The sequence below is a fragment of the Dromiciops gliroides genome, chromosome 1 (assembly GCF_019393635.1).
Source record: "Dromiciops gliroides isolate mDroGli1 chromosome 1, mDroGli1.pri, whole genome shotgun sequence".
Lineage (NCBI taxonomy): Eukaryota > Metazoa > Chordata > Mammalia > Microbiotheria > Microbiotheriidae > Dromiciops > Dromiciops gliroides.
The window spans coordinates 466,834,371-466,853,980 of record NC_057861.1 but is presented as its reverse complement, the minus strand read 5'-3'; the positions used below and the strand labels follow the sequence as shown (position 1 = coordinate 466,853,980).

General features: G+C 37.4%; 1 protein-coding gene across 1 annotated transcript in view; it reads right to left on the bottom strand.

Annotated features, from left to right (window-relative positions):
• CAMK4 (calcium/calmodulin dependent protein kinase IV) overlaps positions 1–19,610 on the bottom strand; it is a 216,875-nt gene that overhangs the window by 152,485 nt on the left and 44,780 nt on the right. Inside the window, exon 2 of the mRNA XM_043974969.1 lies at positions 6,032–6,110. Within this exon, the coding sequence (XP_043830904.1) occupies positions 6,032–6,110 (79 nt within the window). The remainder of the gene's footprint in view (positions 1–6,031; positions 6,111–19,610) is intronic.

Here is a 19,610-nt window from a genome sequence, read left to right as displayed (position 1 = left end):
GAAACAAGTTACATCCTGTTTATGTAACCAAAACCTATATAAAGTTGCTGAAGCTGATGCTTGGGGTTCACGGACTTTTTATACACTGAAGTCTGCCTTGTGAATATAACAAACTGTGTTTTTCCCTTCTATCTCTGTGTCACTGATTATATGATTTATAGCAGTACCTAATCAATGAATCTTCAGACATTTCTGTCACAGTTATTGGCACTCCAGGTAGAACAGTCTAGGCTAGATCAAAATAGAGTTTTTCAGTCCAAGAACTCTCCAGCACCCACAAGGTAGATTTTATCTAGGGAGATTTATGAGTAGGAAAAACTGACTAACCAGTGAAGTTGAAGTACTACCTAGGAAATTGCAGAGACAAGTCATTTGTATATTTATTTATATTGTCTATCTCTTGCACCTGAATAACCTAGGAAGCAGCACTGATATTGTGAGGAGCATGGTGCTATGAGCCAGAACTCAAAAACAAGAGATTAGTTGAGAGCTTACTGTTTTAACCATGTAACATTATTTTTTTCTAGGTGAATACTTGAGCTAAAACTAAAATTCATCCCAACCCTATGCACCTTCACTTTATTTCTTATGGGGAAATAAGCAGAAGACCTCTCTGTCTGGTTGTCTGTCATTTATACTGTCTTGTCTACCCTTCCTGTCTAAATTTCTGGGTAGTTCTTGTTGGGTCTGGTCTGATGTAAATCTTGAGGAGGGTCCCTATGACTAATGATATACATCTAACATCTCAAGTCTGCTTTGAGTAGTCAATGATCATTATGGGATCCCTCAGGTTCTGATAATTCTGGTAATTCTGGTTTGTGGCAATCTGTAGATTCAGAAGCAAAATTATTCCTGATCCAATCTACTCCCATCTAGAGACATCCCTCTGGGTTATCTCCTGGCTAATTAGGAGGGAAAATCCTTTCTAAGAATTCGGTCTGTCAAAAACTTGGTTTTAATATCTTTGTGAAAATGCCTGGACCAGGATAACTGCTAAAACTAGACATCCTTGCTATCAGGGAGAATCTTTAGAATTTGAAATACTGTGTAAACTTAACTGTTGAAACTTCATACCCAAATCATCTCTCTGTATCTGTAATTACTGTGATTCTGATGTTAAACTTGTCTTCCCAATGAACAGCAACTTCCACTGACCCTTTGATTAAACTTTCAAGCTTTAAGAGATAAAGCTTTTAGAACAGACCAAAAAAAAAAACCCAACACAAAAAACTGGGAACTTTTTCTACAGAAAGTTTCAACACTTTCAAAAAAGGCAGATGGTGACTTCAGCCATGAAATTAAAAGCTATTTGCTTGCTCCTTGGAAGGAAAGCTATGGAAAATCTGGACAGCATACTAAAAAGCAGAGGCGTCATCTTGCCAACAAAAGTCTGTATTAGCCAAAGCTGTTTTTTTTTCCCCCAGTAGCATTGAAAGGCAGTAAGGGCTGAACTATAGGGAAACAGTATCAGAGGATCTATGCTTTTAAATTGTGGTGCTGAGGAAGACTTTTGAGAGTCCCTTGGATAGCAAGGAGATCAAATCAGTTAATGCTAAAGTATATTAATTCAGACGATTCATTGGAAGGTCAAATACTGGAGCTGAAGTTTAAATACTTTGGCCACATAATGAAAAGACAGGACTCATTGGAAAAGACCCTGATATTGGGAAAGATTGAAGACAAAAGGAGAAGTGAACAGCAGAGAATGAGATGGATGATAGCATCATGAGAGCAATGAATATGAGCTTGGACAGACTTCAGGAAAGAGTAGAGGACAGATGGGTCTCGCATTATATGATCGATGAGATCATGAAGAGCAGGACACAACTAAATGCCTGAACAACAACAATCCTAAGCGATGGTCTCTTCATTAGGAATACCTGCAAGTCTTATATTTCACTGAAGACCTATTTCTCCCCTAAAGGATTATACTCGGTTTTTCTGTGTTAAGTTGTTCTTGATTATGAGCCTATATCTTTGCCTTTTGGAATACTATAATCCTTGCTTTTCTCCTCTTTAAAGTGGTATCTGCTAAATTTTATGTGATCCTGACTATGGTTTCTCAATTCTAGAATATTTTCTTTCCAGCAGCTTGAAGTGGTTTTGCTTTGTCCTGAAAGCTCTGAATTTTGGCTATGATGCTGCAGGGAGGTTTTGTTTTAGGGTGTTGTTTTTTTTCCAGAAGATAACTAGTGTATTTTATTTTCACTTTGCCTCCCTCCCAACCCTATCCCTTACCCCTCATTTCTAATAGATGTGGGCAGTTCTCTTTCATTGAAATATCTAGGCTTTTCCCCCCTTCTTTTTCTTTTCCTTCCTTCCTTCCTTTCTTTCCTCCTCTTCCTCCTCTGCCTCCTCCTTCTTCTTCTTGCATTGGCTTTCAAGTAGTCTAACCATTCTTAAATTATCTCTCCTTGATCTATTTTCTAAGTCAGTTGGTTTTTATATGGAACCCCTTATGTTTTTATAAGTTTTTTTCAACTTTCTGACTATTTTAAAATTTTCTTATCTTCTCATAGAAACATTTACTTCTGTTTGGCCCATTATAATTTTTATGAAATCTGTTACTTGGTTAAGATTTTATATCTCTTATGCCAAACTATTAATTGTTTTTTCAAAACTCTCCAGCATATATATCATTTCTTTTCCAATTCTTTCCTCCAGTGCTCCCATTTCAATTGTAAAATCACTTTAAAATTCCTATGTCGGGCAGCTAGGTGGCGCAGTGGATAGAGCACTGGACCTGGAATCAGGAGTACCTGAGTTCAAATCCGGCCTCAGACACTTAACACTTACTAGCTGTGTGACCCTGGGCAAGTCACTTAACCCCAATTGCCTCACTTAAAAAAAATTCCTATGTCATTTCTTTTAGGACTTCTAATTGATCTTTCAAATAAGCTGTGTTTTTCTTCGAGGCTTTGCTTATATATATTTTGGAATTATTCTCTCTTTTTTTTTTGCATTCCTGTCCTGGACATCCCTAGAATCTTAATAACTCTTTTTCTTTTATTCATTCTTCTAGCCTTACCTCCCAGATTTGGGCTTCTACTCTATTAGGTTAGGGTAGATTCTATCTACTTCTTTTGAGTATGTTGTAACTTTGTATGAGTCTTACTTGCCTTGGGATGTCTTATGTGGGATCCTGCTGCTGAAGTCACAGCAGAAAAACTGCTTCTATGCTTCTCCAAGATATTTGGCTCTGAGGCAAGAACCCCTCTCCTGGGTTAGAATGACAGTACACTGACCCTATTCCACACCAGACATCTGGCTCTTAAATCCTTTCTCTTGGGGTAGAGTGACTGGTATTATCCCTGGGCTCAATAGCTGAATCTAAGACAGCCTTTCCTTGGTCATAAAGACAAATTTGTACACCTCTTCTTCATATGCAAGATCCCAATCCCCTCTCTTGGATTAGGAAGAAAATAGTGTGGCCTTGTTTTACTCCTTATTCTAGCTTTGTGATTCTGGCCCACCTTGTTCCATAGTACCTGACCTAGTTAATTATTTGTGGGTTTAATTGTGATCTGGTGCTTGAAAGATAACACACTTTGGTTTCTTTTTAGATTTCTGATTACTATTTGGTCTGGCACTCTTCTGAAATTTTTGTTGGAATAGTTATTAAGGAAACCAAGCTACGCTATTTCTTCCACTTTGATATCCTGGGTAGTCTCTGCTAATACTGCTTTCTTATAGAATATTTAAACTAATTTCTCATGTCAAGTCAAATCTATTCTTGGCTCCCAATGCAGACACTACACTAGCTGTTCTGGAAGCACTCCTAGGAGTAGGATGCTAATGAAAAAGTCTACACTTCCAGGTCTATTTCCAAAGATGATTAGGGAAAAAGGAAAAGAACCTATATGTTCCAAAATGTTTATAGCAACTTTGTATTGGCAAAAAACTGGACATTGTAGGGATGCTCATCAGTTGGAGAAATGGCTGAACAAGTTGTGATACATGATTGCGATGGAATATTACTGTGCTATAAGAAATGATGAACTTGATGATCTTAGAAAAATTTGGAAAGACTTGCATGAAATAATAAAAAGTGAAATGAGCAGAACCAAGAGAATATTGTATACAGCAACAGCAATATTGTTTTAAGAACAACTCTGAATGAATAAGTTATTTTGACTATTATAAATACCCAAATTAACCATAAAGGACATATGAAGAAAGATGCTATCTGCATCCAGAGAAAAGACTGATAAATAGATGTATAGAATAATTTTACATATGTAAGTATATATAAGTTTATAATATATGCTTATATAAGTATATTATATATATATAATAAGTGCGTGTATGTATATATGTGTGTGTGTCTCTAATGGTAGACATCTCTGGGGGGGAGAACATTTTTTTTAATACATTTACATGATAATTTTGCTGTATATTTAAAAGGAATAGCAAGTTATACATAGTAGATTTGCAGTTTCATGTGCAATTATCTTTTTATTATACTATGTTCTGTATATGTATGTTTTGTTCCATAAATTTTTTTAAAATACATTTTTTAAAAAGTCTATATTCTATAGTGCTCTGATGGGCACAAGGTACTCTTCTGGCAAAAAGAGTTAGAAATGATACCAAAGCTGAGAGCCAGGTCCTATATTCTACTTCTCCCCTATATACAAGTACACACACACACACCCCCACACACAGAGTTACTAACTACTTCTCAGGAGCCTAGCCAGAACTGCAATTTCTCCTGGTTTAAATCTCCTTGCTTAAATCTCTTAGTTGTAGAACTGGCTCAATATTTTATACATTGACCTCAGGGCAAGACCATATTTTCTCAGCCTATCATAGCATGCCTCCTATGCAATATCACTCCAGTTCATCAAATGGTTTTCAAAAACTTCATATTTCTTCTAACATCTTACATTGTCAATTGAGATATAGTCTCACCTGTTTCAGGTATTTGTATGTGCATGTGTATATATGTGGATGCTGTATCTTATTTGGTGGAGTTAGAAATTTTTCTAGGCTGCCCTCACTCTTCCACACATCACTTTTCAAGATCATAACTATTAAGTGTAATGGGAGCTGGACAATGAGAGACCAACCCTTATAAGTATGTACAAAATGGTCAGCTTGAAGCAATACCCAACATGAATTTTAAAATACACACAAATATTCTATGACTGTTCTCCCCATTGACACTGTGGTGAGGAAAGGACCTTTCTGATTGGCTACTAAGTCAGGACAAGTATAAATACAAAAGACTTATGGGGGAACAAATCAAATCTCTTTTTTTCCTGGATGCAATTGAAAGGAAAGTGGAAAAACCAAACAAGTTATTACTATCAGAATATTCTATATGTATTCCTACTTCCAATTAAACAGTTAAGTTAAAAATCCATTTCTTTGTTACATGTATACTAGATCAGAAACATTCTGACTGTATCTGATCGATGATGAGCATATTTATTTATTTATTTATTTATTGTCTTCAAGTATTTTTTTTTTTACATATAAGGTATTTTATTTTTTCTGTTACATGTAAAGATAGTTCTCAACTTTTGTTTATACAAGCTTTACAATTTCAGATTTTTCTCCCTCCCTCCCCTCCCTCCCCCTCCCCTAGACAGCAGGTAATCTGATATAGGTTATATCTCTCTATATATATATACTTATATAGATTATGAGCATATTTAGATTATATGTCATTATGAAATTCCAGTAGCAGGCTCACCAAGCCTCTTCCTGTGATTTGGCTGTAGGCAAAATACATTGTACATATTCTGAGGATAGAGCCTCCATTACATATGCAAAGTTGCTTTTTTCTGTACTCCAAAATATGAATATTGTTTTAGTCAAAACAGAGATAAGACCACATATTCCTTTTGAAGATCCATAACATTCCTATCAGATAATTTTTTTTTGTTGTTTTTCAATATGACCAATATTCAAACAGTCAGCCAGGGATAAGATTCTATTTTCCCATGATCTTTTTGAGACCACCCCCCAGATTCCTCTATTCCTAGCAGTCCCTTAGAAATTCAGATAAATAATTGAATGTACTTACTGTTTTCTTTAGCACTTTGAGAGCATAAGGCTTCTGTGTTCCTTTCTGGATACATTTGTAGACAATTGATGTAGCACCCCTTAAGGAGAGAGGAAGGATAAACAGGAAAAAAACTGTAAACATTTTTGATAGTGTATCCCATCAATAAAAAAATTTTGAGCACATACTCTTCATGTGTATATTACTTATTTGCAAGTTACATACATATGCGTGTACTGTGATAATAATTATATATATTATAAGACATATAAAAATGGAAATTTAAAAGAATGTGAAAAATGTTAAATAACATTTGGTTCTAGAGTCAATAAGGAGCTTTTAGAGTTAACTGAATTGACATAGTTAGACTAGAACTGTGTGGTGGATGGATTGAAAAGGGGAGTAATTTGGGACAGGGAAACCAATAAGGAGGCTACTGTTGTGTGGTAGCTGTGTGAGTAGAGAGAAGAGCCCATGGGTGAAGGCAGAAAAACAAGATTTGTCAATTGAATTAATTATGAAAAGTCAGAGAGAATAAAGAGTCAAAGATAACCCTGAGCTTGTGAATCTTGATGACTAGAAGGATAATGATAACCTCAATAGTATAATAGGGAAATTTGGGAGGAAAGAGTGGGTTTTGCCAAAAAACATTAAATGTTTAGCACAAGAGCCAATATGGAGAAGAAAAGGCAAGAATCACCTAAGCTCTCTCCCAAACACCTACAAATACCTTTAAATAACGATTCAAAACAGATTTTAGAAGGGCAGAATCCATGCGGGCAACTAGGTGGCACAGTGGATAAAGCACTGGCCCTGGAGTCAGGAGGAACTGAGTTCAAATCTGAACTCAGACACTTGACACTTACTAGCTGTGTGACCAGGGGCAAGTCACTTAACCCTCATTGCTCTGAGAAAAAAAAATCCACCAAAAGATGAAGCGAAACAATTTTCCAGCTCAAGACAACTTAGAAGGTCAGCAGGAAAGGTCTATTGCACCAGGGTGAGAGTGGAAGTCAGTCGAGCTCAAACTGGGCCAGTGTAGACTAAGTCCCAGCAAATGAAGAGAAGACCTTGAGGGTTATTAAATCCGTGATGGCAGTGGCAGTTTCTGGACCCCTCAGTCCACAGATGGTAAGGACATCATAGGAGTCCATCTACTTACACCAGGAGATAGGACTCTGTTGCATTGCCCATCCTTGGATCTGGGTCACAGTCTTGGGGCTCAGTCCCATGGAAAAGAGGAGCACTAGCACATCAGAGATTTCCAACACAGGGGAGCAGGGATATAATTCCAGGGTGGAAAAAAATGTTTCTTTTTACTCACAGAGCAGAGCATCAGCCTACCACATTGAAAGAATTGAAAATATATAGATCCCCAGAATAACCTCTGAAAACAACTGCACAAAAAACCTAAATCTAAGTGCCTCCTTCACTTGGGAAGCAGAGCCCCACTTTAGCATACAGATAAAAGTCAGGAAATAGGCTAGAAATGAGCAAATAAAAGAAAAAGATCTATAACTATAGAAAGTTACAATGGTGACAGGGAAGATCAAAAACACAAACTCAGAAAAAGACAATAAAGGCAAAACTTTTATATTCAAAGCCTCAAAAAGAAATATGAATTGGGTCCAGGCCATGGAAGCGCTCAAAAATATTTTTAAAATCAAGTAAGAGAGGTAGAGGAAAAATTGGAAAGAGAAATGAGAGTGATGCAAGAAAATCATGAAAAAAGTGTCAACAGCTTGGTAAAGGAGGCACAAAAAAAATTGATGAAAAGAACACCTTAAAAGATAGAATATACCAAAAGGTAAAGGAATGACAAAATTCCAGTGAAGAGGGGGCAGGTAAGTGGCACAGGGGATAAAGCATTGACCTTGGATTTAGGAGGGCCTGAGTTCAAATCCAGCCTCAGACACTTGACACTTATTAGCTGTGTGACCCTGGGCAAGTCACTTAACCCTCATTTCCCATCAAAAACAAACAAACAAAAAAAACAAAAAAGAAATCCAATGAAGAGAATGCCTTGAAAATAATTGGTCAAATGGAAAAGATATACAAAAATCCACTGAAGAAAAGAACTCCTTAAAAATTAGAGCTGGGCAAGTGGAAGCTAATGACTTTATGAGACATCAAGAAAAAATAAAACAAACCCAAAAGAATGAAATAAATAGAAGAAAATGTGAAATATCTCATTGGAAAAAACAACTGACCTGGAAAATAGATCCAGGAGAGATAATTTAAGAATTATAGGACTACTTGAAATCCATGAATTTTTTTAAAAGAGCCTAGAAATCATCTTTCAAGAAATTATCAAATAAAACTGCCCCACTATTCTAGAACCAGAGGGCAAAATAGAAATGGAAAGAATTCACCAATCACCTCCTGAAGGAGATCCAAAAATGAAAACTGCCAGAAATATTATAGCCAAATTTCAGAGCGTTCAGGTCAAGGAAAAATATTGCAAGCAGCCAAAAAAGAAACAATTCAAATATTATGGAGCCACAGTCAGGATAACACAAGATTTAGCATTTTCTACATTAAGGAATCTGAGTGCTTGGAAAATGATATTCCAGAGGGCAAAAGAACTATAATTATGACCAAGAATCACCTACCCAGCAAAACTAAGTATAATCCTTCAGGAAGAAAAATAGATATTTAAAATGAAATAGAGGATTTTTCAAGTATTCCTGATGAAAGAATCAGAATTGTAAAGAAAATGTGACTTTCAAATACAAGACTCAAAAGAAGCATAAAAGGTAAACAGGAAAGACAAATCATATATTCAATATGATTATTCTGTTTACATTTCTACATGGGAAAATGATACTTTAACTCCTAAAATCTTTCTCATTTTTAGACCAGTTAGAACTAGTATATATAGATAAAAAGTATAGGTGTAAATTAAATGTGAAAGGATCTAAAAAAAAATTAAGGGGTGAGAGGAATGCAGTGAAAGGGAAAGGGAGAAATGAAATGGGTAAAGTATCTCACATAAAATAAAAATAAAAAGTATATACAATTCAGAGGAAGCTGAGGGAGGTGCTGTGGAGTGAGTGAACCTTACTCTCATCAGAATTGGCTCAAAGAGGGAATAACATACACATTCAACTGGGTATAGTAATATATCTTACCCTGCAGAAAAGTAGGAGGAGAAGGGGATAGGGGGAGCAGGTGAAAGAAGGGAGGGAAGACTGGGGGAGGGGGCAGTCAGAAGCAAAACACTTTTGAGGAGGGATAGGGTGAAAGAAGATAGAAAATAGAGTAAATATCATGGTGATGGAATAGGGTGGAGGGAAATACAGTTAGCAATAGTAACTGTGAAAAAAATTTGAAGCAAGTTTGTCTGACAGGCCTCAGTTCTCAAACATATAGAGAACTGAGTGAATTTTGTTAAAATAAGAGCCATTTCCCAATTGATAGGTGATCAAAAGATATGAAGTTTTCAGATGAAATAATCAAAGCTACCTATAGCCATATGAAAAAAAAATTGTTCTAACTCACTACTGATTGGAGAGATGCAGGTGAAAACAATTCTGGGGAAACTGGATAACAGGACAGCAGAGGAAAATGACAAATGTTGTAGGAGATATGGGGGAAATGAGATATAATGCATTCTTGGTAAAGTTGTAAACTTATTCAAACATTCTGTAGAGCAATTTGGAACTATGACCAAAGTGCTATGCATACTCTCTTTGACCCAGTAATACCACTACTAGGTTGGTATCCCAAAAGAGATTTTTTTAAAAAGTTGAATTCAAAATTGAGGAGATGCCCATCAATTGGGAAATGGCTGAACAAATTGTGGGATGGGATTATGATGGAACACTGATATTCTATGAGAAATGATGAGCAGGATGCTATCAGAAAAACCTGGAAAGATTTACATGAGCTGATGCAAAGTGAAATGTATTGTATACAAAATAACAGCAATATTGTAAGATGATCTGCTGTGAATGACTTGGTAATTTTCAGCAGCGTAGTCGTCCAAGACAACTCTGAAGCACTTGTGAAAAATGCAATCCATCTCCAGAGAAAGAACTGATGGTGTCTGAATATAATTGAAGCATAATTGTTATTTTCTTTTTCTAAAGTTTTTTTGGTCTGTTTTCTTTCACAACCTGACTAACATGGAAATGTTTTACATGACTACACATGTATAACTTATATCGAGGGGCAGCTGGGTGGCACAGTGGATAGAGCATGGGCCCTGGAGTCAGGAGTACCTGAGTTCAAATCCAGCCTCAGACACTTAACACTTAACTAGCTGTGTGACCCTGGGCAAGTCACTTAGCCCCAATTGCCTCACTAAAAAACAAACAACAAACAAAAAACTTACATTGAATTGCTTGAGTTCTTAAGAAGGGTTGTAGGGAAGGAGGAAGGAAGAGAATTTGGAACACAAAGATTTAAAAATTGACGTTAAAATTTGTTTTTACATGTACTTTGGGAAAAAAATAAAATTCTAAAAGAGAATCAACAGGTTGAAAGGAGAAAGAGTAAAATAAACAAGGGGAAAATAGTATGGAGGGAAAATCATAGCTGGTAATTGCTGTGAAAAATATTTATAGCAAGTTTCTCTGATAAAGACTCAATTTGTCAAATATATAGAAAACTGAGTCAATTTCATAGAAATAAGAATCATTTTTCAATTGATAAATTGTCAAAGGATATGAACAGGCAGTTTTTAGACAAAGTAATCAAAGCTACCTATAGTCACATGAAAAAATATTCTAAATCACTATTGATTAGAGAAATGCACATTCAAACAACTCTGAGCTACCAGACTGGCTAATACGAGAGAAAAAGAAAATGACAAATGTTAGAGGGAATGTGGGAAGACTAAAACACTAATGTACTACCATTTTAGAGAGCAATTTGCAGCTGTGGCCAGAGGCCTATAAAACTATGCATAAACTTTGACCAAGGAATACCACTACTACGTCTGTATCCCCCAAATATTTTTTTTTAAAAAAGGAAAAGGAAAAAGGTCTATATGTACAAAAATATAGCACCTCTTTTAGTGGTAGCAAAGAATTGGAAATTGATGGGATGTCCATCAGTTGAGGAAAGGATGAACAAGTTTTTGTGTATGATTGGGATGGAATACTATTGGGCTATAAGAAATGATGAGGAGAACACTCTCAAAAAAACCTGGCAAGACATGAACTGAAGCAAAATGAAAAGAACAGAACCAGGAAAACACTGTACACAGTAACAGCAATATTGTATGATGATCTATTGTGAATGACTTAACTATTATCAGCAATATAATGATCCAAGACTGAAGGTCTTATGGTGAAAACTGCTATCCTGAATGCAGATCAATGATACTTTTTCTTTACTTTATTTTTCTTGTTATTTTTTTTGTCTCTTTTTTTCACGGTATGACTTAGGTGGAAATGTGTTTTGTAGGACTACACATGTAAAATCTATGTCAAATAGCTTGCCTTCTCAATGAAGGGGGAGAGAAGGGAGGGAGATTATTTGAAACTCAAATTTGAAAAAAGAATGTTAAAATTGTTTTTACATGTATTGGGGGGAAATATAAAATTTTTTTTAAATGTGTGCCATGCCTGGGGGCAGCTAGGTGGCACAGTGGATAAAGTACTGCCCTGGATTCAGGAGGACCTGAGTTCAAATCTGGCCTCAGACACTTGACACTTACTAGCCGAGTGACCCTGGGCAAGTCACTTAACATCCATTGCCCTGAAAAAAAAAATGTGTGCCATGCCTGCTTATCCTGGGCAACACATTGTCCATTGCACCCAAAATGGGACAAAGCTCTGCCGTGGAGCACGGACCCTATCCTCTACCCCTCTTACCCCTTTAACAAAGTGCCTGCTAAAGCCATAAGGTGACCTGAGGCCAGGGAGTGGTTATACTTGGGAAGGGAAAGGGGGGAAGTTTTTTCCCAAAGGAACCAAAACATTTGCTATTGTTGCTAACTAGGAAAATGATGATATTTTAACTACCCTGAGGGATTAACGCTGAGAGAGGCAGAGATCTTACAGAACTGAGGGAGTATGTGGAACTAGGGAGTGTTGAAGAACAAGGAAAGGTATAATTAGATGGGAGTGAAACCTCATGATTGGCTACCACAGGAAAAGTGGGATGCAAATCATCTTCTCAGGCTACAATTTCCTGATTATATATCTCTTGGGGTAAGGATACAGTCCACTTGGGATCAGGTCATGCTCTCCTAGAGAGCCACAGGTACCACTTTGAAGAACACTAAATTTAAGGAAGGTTGAAAATGTGGAATGATATAGTTATATTAATAATAAATCATTGCATAATTTAAAAACTCTCCTATGTATTGTACACTATAGTAGGTAATAAGACTATGTTTTTCTGCTTGCCCCTCATTTCTTCCCCAGGCAAGAAAGGAAATATTAAGTGGTTGTGGTAAGAAATGCATGAACACTGTGCTGATATAAACTGGGCCTTCAGGTACCCCAACTCTTGGAATCTAAGCTAGTTCCAGGGTCTAAGGTGCTGTCCCAGAAGTGTGTTAATTCAAACATGCTGGAGATATAATTCTGTTTCAAAATGAGCCTAGAAAACCTAGGCCAGTCTGGACCCATTTTTGTCAGCAATTCAAATTCATTCTTAAGTACTGTAAATGGGAGTCCCTGCATGAATTCATCCTTTGGAGATTCATGCCCTGAGATTTCACCCCAAACTGATAGGAAACCCTATGATGATCCTGAGTTCATCATTGTAGTGTAACTTGAACAAGACATTCTATCTCCAGACTCTGGGAACTTTCACTGTCTAGAATTCTTTCCCTCTTCATCATCTTTAGTCCTTCCTAGCTTCCTTCAAGTCCCAGCTAAAATCTTACCTTCTACAAGAAGCCTTTCCCAAGTCCCCTCAATGCTAATGCCTTCCCTCTGTTGATTATCTCCAATTAATTGTGTATATATCTTATTTGTACATTTGTGTATTTGTTGTCTTCTCCATTGGACCGTGAGTTCTTTGTATCAAGATATTAATAGGAAACACCCTGTTTTCCAGAGGTAAGGCCCAGGAAGCAAACTGTGCCCTGAGCTTGGCAAACAACAATCCTTTGCACTCACCCTCTGGATGAACTCAGCCACAGCAAAATCCCAGAATTATTTCACATAATTTTTGTATTGCTTTTATCATCACCAGGTGTTCCCTGAGCTCAGACAAGTACCTGCAGTATGGTCGTGAAGCCCTGCTATGAATCAAACTTGTCTCATTGTTGCTGTTATCCCTCACTGTCAGGGCTATAACTCACTGAGTAGCCACTGGTATAAGTATTGAGATTTGCCCAGACTAAAGAGGGTTCCCCCACAGGGGGAACTAAATATGAGTTTAGTTTTCCCTCCTTGCTTGCAAGCCATTTCCCTCATTATAGAAAATAAACTTCCATCTTATTCTCTGCACAGTTGTTTTTGCCTGCTCTGTCTGTTTGGCTCTAGCCTCTGCAGACCAAGAGGTTCTGGAAAGGAGGGACCTCTTTTTTTTTGCCTTTATCTTTATCCACAGTGCTAAACACAGTGCAGGGCACATAGTAGATACTTAATAAATACATTTTAACTGATTAATTAGTGAATACTACCAGTTTTGAACATTAGTCTTTAGTTACACAGCACTCAGAGAACAGATAGCTGTTCTTGTTGTTCAGCCATATCTTACTCTTTGTGACCCCATTTGGGGATTTCTTGGCAAAGATACTTGAGTGGTTTGCCATTTTCTTCTCTAGCTCATTTTACAGATAAGGAAACTGAGGCAGAAAGGGTTAAGTGACTTACTCAGGGTCACACAACTACTAAGTGTCTGAGCCTGGATTTGAACTCAGGAAGATGAGGCTTCCTACCTGACCTTAGAAGAACTACAAATAGTTAATGGTAGGGGAAGGAAAAATAGAAATTTGCACATGAACTTTTATATATGGAAAATATTCTAAACCTAATTCAATCTTACATGAAAATAAATACTAATAAAGTACATTTTGAAAGGAAAATTTTTATTATGCCTATTTTTGTATTGCTTGATAATGTGCTCTTTTCACTACAGCCAACTCCTCCAAGCTGGGTGTGTATGTTGTGGGGGGGTGATTTTAAACTATTCTTTTTTAGGGTGTTTTTAAACCCTATGTATATGCTTTTGAAGGTAGGATTCTACTGCTTTTTTTTTTGCAAAATTTAAAAAATATAAACTATAGACTATAGGGAAAAATACATTGAAATAAAAAGTTAGCAGCTGTGTTTGTCTTTTTAAACTTTTAGAATAATATGCTTTATCTAATAAGTCCTATTCCTTTGACTAGTTTTTTGATTAGATGAATTATCAAAGAAGAATTTAAAGCTCTTTCAAGGTAACAAATTGGGCAATATTCAGCAACAGAAGTCTACAAAAGTCTCAAAAGAGACGCTTGTATAATATCAGCATAAACGGGCATAGTGTGTTGTCAGTTTACTCACTTTCAAATATCTTGTGATAGCCTGAAACTCTTCAGAAACATTGTTTAGTATGTTTCATAAGCACCAAAAACAAAATATGAACTTTAAACAAACAAAATGAACAAATGCTCTGGTTGTTCAATTATTATGTTGGCATTTTCAAATCTGCAACAAGAAAAATGGTTAACCTTTAAAATTGAGAAAGCTACCATTAGACCTGGTGGCTTTCTAAGTTGGCTAAATATCAAAACCCCAAATCAAACCTCATATATTAAAAGCTACTATTACCTAGAATGTTTTAAAACTCCTATTCAGAAATGCTTAATGCTAGAGTTTTAATAAACTTAGTGTAAGGACCTATCTATAGTTTGAAATCCTTCCACTGACAATTTCAAGTAGTTGCATCCATTTATCTGCCTACATCCAATATGATTTCTGTCCTCATAGCAAACATATAAGAAAATTCTGGCTGAGTCAAAGTCATCTCAGATTCTCCTAGTTGGAGGTGCTTCATACTGACATTTCTTCCTTTCTCTCTAGATTTCTGACCCTCTCATAAGTATGGGTTCCAAATTCCTAGTGGTTTGCCTAGATTCTTAATCTTTTGCTCCCTCTAGCTTCTGACAGGATTGGTATTTCTGCTTGCCTTCTTAAATTCTGGTACTTTGGCCACCTCAGGGACTGTTTTCTTTCTCTTCTCTTCAGCTCTGTTGTTTTCATACCTAACAGGAGTTTGATGCATGTCAAAAAAGGTTTCACCCACATGGAAGGTGCTTGGGACCTCCTTCGAGGAGACAAGAAAAATGGTGTATATGTGGACATCCGTTCTGTATTGGCCTACTATGTAGATGAAAGCAGCCTTTTTCCATTGACTGCATAGTCTGAATGGTCTGTCTTTAAATCTACCTAAGAAAAGTCACAATCCAATATTCATCTACAGAAACAAAGGACTTATTACCTCTCAACAGGTGACATACAGTAAAGAGAGAAGGGCCTGAGGGCCACCTCACCTCTCCAATTAGGCCATGTGACCTCACGAAATGATATTGGGGTGTTGTTATGTTTTGTTTGTCCTTGTCAGTTCTAGGTGCAATGGAGTGATGTCCTCAACGTAGGTGTTCAAGCCAAAGGGATCTTGGGGCTCAGGATTCCAGGTCAGATGTTGTGGCCAGCTCAGAAGGGAAGCCTTGGAAAGCAATGGTCTGAGACACCAACCCAATGGATGGCCTCTTAAAGCAGTGAGCTTCCTGACCTTGGAAATCACTGAGCATGAACTAGGAATATTATAAACTGGTTCATATTTCATATATATGTTGTACTAGATGATTTCTCAGCTCATTTCCAACTCAAAGATTCTATAAATCTAGGCTTAGAATATTTCTTTCTTTCTTTTTTTTGGCAGGGCAATGAGGGTTAAGTGACTTGCCCAGGGTCACACAGCTAGTAAGTGTCAAGTGTCTGAGGCTGGATTTGAACTCAGGTCCTCCTGAATCCAGGGCCAGTGCTTTATCCACTGTGCCACCTAGCTGCCCCCCAACAAGTATTTTTCAAAAGAAGAAATGAAAGCTATTATATGAAACACTTCTCCACATCACCAATGATAGGAGAAATGCAAATCAAAACAATTGGAGATCTCGCCTCAGGCCAATAAAATTGTCAAAAATGATACAAGATGATAATAGTCAATGTTGAAGGTATTATGGGAAGGGTTGTGGCTGCCTTTTCCCTGTTTACTATGCAAAATGAAGTAAAAAGAATGGAAATAATAGAAACTGGATAATATAAAATTCAAATGACCAAGTTTGCCCCCAAAGGAGAAATAAAAGAATACAACATATTCCTTCTTTGCAGAGCAGGGAGACTCTGGGTGTGGACTCTCACCAGGGGAATGCTGGTAAATGTTTAACAATGAATCTTTGGGGTGGGGGGGTGGAATACACACCACACTAGGGAGTGTGAGCTGTCTGAGGACAGGAAGCAGTCCCGGGATGCAAGCAGCACATACTCTGAAATGCAGGTGAATGGGGCTCCCTGCTGTTCCATGAACAAGATGCTCCATCTCTCAGCTGCAGGCATTTTCTCTGGCTGTCCTCATGCCTAGAATATTCTCCTTCCTCATCTGTGCCTCCTGACTTCCCAGGCTCCCTTTCTTATACAAGAAGCCTTTTCCAACCCCTCTTAGTTCTGGTGCCTTCTCTCTCTTAATCCCTATTTATTCTAAATATAGCTTGTTTGTACATATTTGTTTGCTTCTCATCTCTCCCATAAGACCATGAGTTCCTTGAGAACAGAACTGTCCTTTGCCACATTTTCCCCCTTGCACTCAGCAGAGTTCCTGGCACATATTAGACATTTAATAAATCTTTATTGACTGACTCACTGACTGCTTCAGCCTATTTATACTGACCCATCTTTCCATTGCCTTTAATTCAAGTGAAAAAAAAAAACAACTAAAAACACAAAAACTACTCTTGAGAATTGAGTGGAAAAGTTCTGCTTTGTTTCAAAAACACAAATTTGTTCCAGTGTGATTGATTTTGGGGGAATATTTTGAGCATAACATGAATTTTGAGTTTGCTTCTGTGCAATTTCCTCCACAAGAAATAGCAAAAAGGCAGAAAACTGTGCAATTTCACAATAACTCATAAGCTACAACCTTTCTGACCCCCACTTCTACAAGGAAATTTCAGGTCTTTGTCAAAGTAAAGTACCATATCTATTATATTTATATTCTGTTGGAACGAAGCTGTGAACTGAGAAAGGCTGGTCTGCACCATCCCCACCTGCGACCCCCATGTGTAGTGGGAGTTGTAGCCTGTCTAAATTGCTTAGGCAGCCATGGGGTACAGGATGAGCAGCAATCCAAGATCATGGACACAATTTATATATATATATATATATATATATATATATATATATATATATATATATATTTAGTGAGGCAATTGGGGTTAAGTGACTTGCCCAAGGTCACACAGCTAGTAAGTGTTAAGTGTCTGAGGCCAGACTTGAACTCAGGTACTCCTGACTCTAGGGCCGGTGCTCTATCCACTGTGCCACCTAGCTGCCCCAATTTATGTATTTCTTAACCATTTAATGGGTCTAAAATTGTACTACCATTATTGTTAGATTTTCGTCTTTTTTTATGTGTCACTGATAAAGTTTTTGAGAATTGTGTCCCTAACCCCATTTCCCCCATAAGCTCTGTGGTTTTTAATTCTGAGGTTTTGCATATTACAGTGCTTTTAACACATGTAGTGTTACAGCAGAACTGATTGTATACAGATTTACTGCTTACTGGAAGAAAGTCAAAGATACCTTAAAGCACAGTTGTTTTGCATTAGGCTTTAAAAAGTTTCCAAAGGGAATAGAGAAAGTTCCTTTTAACCTAGGTGGGAATGATGCATCTACTATGTGGGCAGAAGGGTATGTAATTCTTGGTTCAATTATTTGCACAGTTCACTTATTTTCCTTTTAGTCCAGAGCTCCAAAGTGACAGAAAAAGGATGATAAGTATGTCCAATGTGCATTAACAGCTGTGTGTCTTTTTAACTCTTTCCGATCCTCCTGGCATATGCCCCTGTCTCCTCAAAGCAGAGAATGTAATTCAATAATTTATTACTTGTGCACTCTGGAACTATTCCTCACACTTGCACCAGAACTCATAGATATGGTCCCCAGTTAGTGACTGACTAATACTACTTTCAGAATTCTACTGAGCAATGCTAAAATGGTGAGGATATTTTAGTACTGTCACTCACGAGCCCCCAACAGTATATTCCCTATTAATTATCAGCTAGGCCTAATTAGCTTTTTTTTTTCAGGCCAATGAGGGTTAAGTGACTTGCCCAGGGTCACCCAGCTAGTAAGTGTCAAGTGTCTGAGTCTGAATCTGAACTCAGGTCCTCATGAATCCAGGACCGGTGTTTTATCCACTGCGCCACCTAGCTGCCCCCTAATTAGCTTTTAGACAGCATATTTATGAGGCAGGTTTAGCAAGTACAGTTGTTATAGAAACAACTGTCCCAAATAGGGGAAACTCTTCCCTTTTGTACCCACATGATCTCTAGGGAGAGCGAGTCCAAACTTAAAACACAAATATACTGAGGCACATAAACAGAGAACACAAGTCAGAAGGCCAAGTCACATGTTACATTTATATGGATTCTTGAATTAACTCCTGACTATAGGGTACCCTCCTGCCTCTTCTCCGGCAGGCTAGAAATGTAGGAAAGAAAAAAAAGAAATGTAGGAAAGGCCTTAGTTGCACTTGAATCGCTAGCTAATCATCGACACCAGCCACAGTCCAAAGTGTATTCTTGTCTCAGCCCAATAATTCATCACAGAGGGAGCCTCCATTCCATAGGCTGTAGTGGGGAGAAGCAAGGTAGGGAGAGCTACAGGCAACAGGGCCATACCCCATTACCCTTTGACTGGCAATTCAGGGGCCTAGATGCTCCCTATTGGCTGATAGCAAGCAAATCCAAATAAGGTGAAAGTTAACTTCACTAACAGAAAAAAGATCATGCCTAGTGTCCCTCTCATTCTGAAGAGATGCCCAACCTCCAACCCTACAGGTCAGGGACTCAGTTGTGGTATTGTCTATATGACATTCTCCTATACAGTGCTTCAGATGATGCCCTGGCCTAGAAACTGTGGAGGATATAGACTGAGTTTTAAGGACACATCTCCCCAGAAAAAGTAGACTTAGAAATCAAAGAAATAGAGCTACAGGGTAGACCCTCAGGCTATTTTTATTCAACAATAGAATGATTCTATCCGGAAGGAAGGCTTCACTATCTTAGAGATCTCCTTCACCACCTAAGATATTCTGATAAAACTAACCTCAGAGAAACCTGTTATTCCACTGGAAGAAACCTGACCTTTAATATCTTTGAAACCTCAAGGTTAATGTGTTTTATCCTCAAGGTTAACATTGTTATGGGAATTTTTTATTTCCTCTTATTATTTGGAATTTGGGCCATTCCTCCTAGAAATTTTGGTTAACATTAACCTCATCTAATCAAAACCTACCCCCTGAGATGTGAACATTTACTTAGAGCCTTAAATATTCCTTAGATAAGAAGCCAGAGGAAGAATCTCAACTGTCCTTGACTCTTTGGAGGCATGTAAATCCTCTTTCTCAATCAGCCTATTTGTGAACCTTC